General features: G+C 48.2%; 1 protein-coding gene across 1 annotated transcript in view; it reads right to left on the bottom strand.

The window, feature by feature from the left end:
• BLVRB (biliverdin reductase B) overlaps positions 1 to 3,322 on the bottom strand; it is a 15,552-nt gene that overhangs the window by 7,095 nt on the left and 5,135 nt on the right. Inside the window, exon 2 of the mRNA XM_007458643.1 lies at positions 92 to 256. Coding sequence (XP_007458705.1) covers positions 92 to 256 — 165 coding nt within the window. The remainder of the gene's footprint in view (positions 1 to 91; positions 257 to 3,322) is intronic.

Genomic DNA, 3,322 nt, shown 5'->3' with positions numbered 1-3,322 from the left:
GGTGGCGGCGGTAGGGGTGGGGCTGGGGGCGGGGGTGGCGCTGGGGGCCGAGGTGCAGGGGTGGGCCGTGGGCAGAGGGGGGGCCCAGTACTAAGGTCATTGCCGGTGCCCAGCAGCACGATGACGGCGTCCTGCCCCGCCACAGTCTTGTCCACATCGGCCGCCTGCCGAACGTCACCCACTATCACGTGGGCCGGTTGGGGCCCCTCTGAGGGCAGCCTGGAGGTGTCCCGCACCAGCACTGTCACCTCATAGCCTGCAAAGAGGGGCAGAGAGGCAGGTCAGTCAGCTTGTGGGCTGGCACTCCCAGCCTCCAGGGGCTGGGTCCTGGAGGGTGCCATGAACCCCCAAATCCATCCCGCAGGTCCTCTGTTCTGAGACAGTGGTCTTCAAATATTTTCGCTGGCATACCCACAGTTGATATCCAGCTGGTTGTTAAAATAAGGTGATACCTTGATGTCGGTTCATAAATAACCTGCTCTGATGCCTCCAAGGGTCTCTTCTTCCCTTCACTCCCCACTCCTGCGATTTCTCCACCCTCCGGCTACTAAAGGGTTAATGCCTGGCATCACACTGGTCTATGCCCCCCATCCATGGTCCTGCAGCAAGCTGAGGTACAGAGAAGGACATGAGCTGCCCAAAGGTTGTCCATCATTGGGTCTGGTTCCCCAGGTCTTACTTCTGAAGGGCTGGGTCGTGTCTTAGTGTTTACTGAACAGTCTGAACATCACTTTGGCATGTCACCTCCCAAAAGAATTTTGGATAACTCTGTAACTCTGTGTCCCCTTTCTGACACATACCCTCCCTTTTAAAGATTACAACCAACATATTTCTTCCTTTGTTTTAAATAATGGCAAAATATATCAATGTTTATGTGTATTGCAAAAAAAATAAAATTAGTAGTTGTCTCTGTTATGGACTGAATGCTTGTGTCATATGCTGAATTCATATGCTGAAGCCCCAGTGTGACAGTATTTGGAGATGGACCCTTTGGGAGGTAATTAGATTAGATGAGGTCATGAGGGTAGGGTCCCCAGAATGGAATTAGTGTCCTTATAAGAAGAGGAAGACCAAGGCTCGCTCGCTCTCTCTCTCTACCATGTGAGAACACAGCAAGAAGGCGGCCATCTGCAAGCCAGGAAGAGGGCCCTCATCAGAAACCAAACCTGTTAGTACCTTGATCTTGAACTGTCCGCTCTCTAGAACTGTGAGATGAGAAATGGCTGTTGTTTAAGCAACCCGGTCTATGGCATTTTGTTATAGTGGCCTGAGCTGATGAAGACGGCCTCTAAATATCATTCTCATGAAAAATGAGCCAGAGCTCATTGAAGAAATGGCTGCTTGCTGGGCCACGCCAGGGAGTGGACAAGATAAGCCTGGAACATCTTATCTTGTACCTCCAGCTGGTAAGGTGGTGTTTAAAAAATGATGGGGTGGGCTTCCCTGGTGGTGCAGTGGTTGAGAGTCCACCTGCCGATGCAGGGGACACGGGTTCATGGGATCTTAGTTCCCCGGACAGGGATTGAAGCCGGGCCCTTGGCAATGAAAGCACGGAGTCCTAACCACTGGACTGCCAGGGAAAGTCCCTGTTACATTTCTCTTGATAGCTATCATCATATATGTAAAAAACAAATGATTAGAAATTTGTTCACTCTGGGGCAGTGATAATGATAATAATGATACATAATATTTAGAGAGCACTCACTATATGCCAGGTGTCAAATTCCTCACATTTATTAGCTTATTTAATCCTCAAAGCAATCCTGGGTTTGAATTCTGTCTGGCCCTACCACTAACTAGCTGTGACACTGGGCAACTCACTTAACCTGCCTGGGCCTTAGGGCCTTCATTTTTTAAATGACACTAATAATAGTCTCTACCTTATAGGGTTATTGTGGGTTTAAATAACATTTCTTTTTTTCTTGGCCTCACCATGCTGCTTGCAGGAACTTAGTTCCCTGACCAGGGATTGAAACCAGGGCCACAGCAGTGAAAACGCCGAGTCCTAACCACTAGGCCACCAGCGAACTCCCTAAATAATATTTCTAAAAGTTTAAGGTAGTTGGTTGATTTTTTTTTTTTGCAGTACGCGGGCCTCTCACTGTTGTGGCCTTTCCCGCCGCGGAGCACAGGCTCCGGATGTGCAGGCTCAGCAGCCATGGCTCACGGGCCCAGCTGCTCCGCGGCATGTGGGATCTTCCTGGACCGGGGCACGAACCCATGTCCCCTGCATCGGCAGGCGGACTCTCAACGACTGCGCCACCAGGGAAGCCCAAGTTGGTTGATTTTTGACAAGGGTGCCAAGATGATTCAATGGGGCAAGTACAGTCTTTTCAACAAATGATGCAGGGACAACTTGATATCCACATGTAAAAGAATGAAGTTGGATCCCTATTACCTCATACCATATACAAAAATTAACTCAAAATTAGCAAAGACCTAAATATAAGTGCTAAAACTATAAAAATCTTAGAAGAGGGCTTCCCTGGTGGCGCAGTGGTTAAGAATCCGCCTGCCATTGCAGGGGACACGGGTTTGAGCCCTGGTCCGGGAAGATCCCACATACCGAGGAGCAACTAAGCCCGTGTGCCACAATTACTGAGCCTGTGCTCTAGAGCCCGCAAGCCACAACTACTGAAGCCCGCGCGCCTAGAGCCCGTGCTCTGCAACAAGAGAAGCCACTGCAATGAGAAGCCTGTGCACTCAACGAAGAGTAGCCCCTGCTCGCTGCAACTACGTTGCGCACAGCAACATAGACCCAACACAGCCCAAAATAAATAGAATAAAATAAATTAATAAAAAAAATCTTAGAAGAAAACATAGGCATAAATCTTTGCGTCTTTGGATTAGGCAATGGTTTCCTAGCTATGACACCAAAAGCACATGCAACAGAAGAAAAAATAGATACACTGGACATCATCAAAATTAAAAATTTTCCAAGGACACTATCAAGAAAGTGAAAAGACAACCCACAAAATGGGAGAAAAATTTTGCAAGTCATATAGCTGATAAGAGACTTGTATTTAGAATATATAAAGAACACCTACAACTTGATAATAAAAGATGAACATTAAAAGCTGGGCAAGGACTTCCCTGGTGGTCCAGTGGGTAAGACTCCACACTCCCAATGCAGGGGGCCCGGGTTCAATCCCTGATCTGGGAACTAGATCCCGCAAGCCGCAACTAAGAGTTCGCATGTTGCAACTAAGAAGTCCGCATGCTGCAACTAAAAGATCCCGCGTGCCGCAACCAAAAAAATAAATAAATAAACAAAGATCCTGCATGCCTCAACGAAGATCCTGCATGCTGCAATAAGACCCGG

Source organism: Lipotes vexillifer, unplaced genomic scaffold (genome assembly GCF_000442215.2).
Source record: "Lipotes vexillifer unplaced genomic scaffold, Lipotes_vexillifer_v1.1 scaffold371, whole genome shotgun sequence".
In the NCBI taxonomy this organism is placed as follows: Eukaryota; Metazoa; Chordata; class Mammalia; order Artiodactyla; family Lipotidae; genus Lipotes; species Lipotes vexillifer.
Note: the sequence above shows the minus strand (reverse complement) of the source record. Positions and strands in the feature narration are given on the sequence as shown.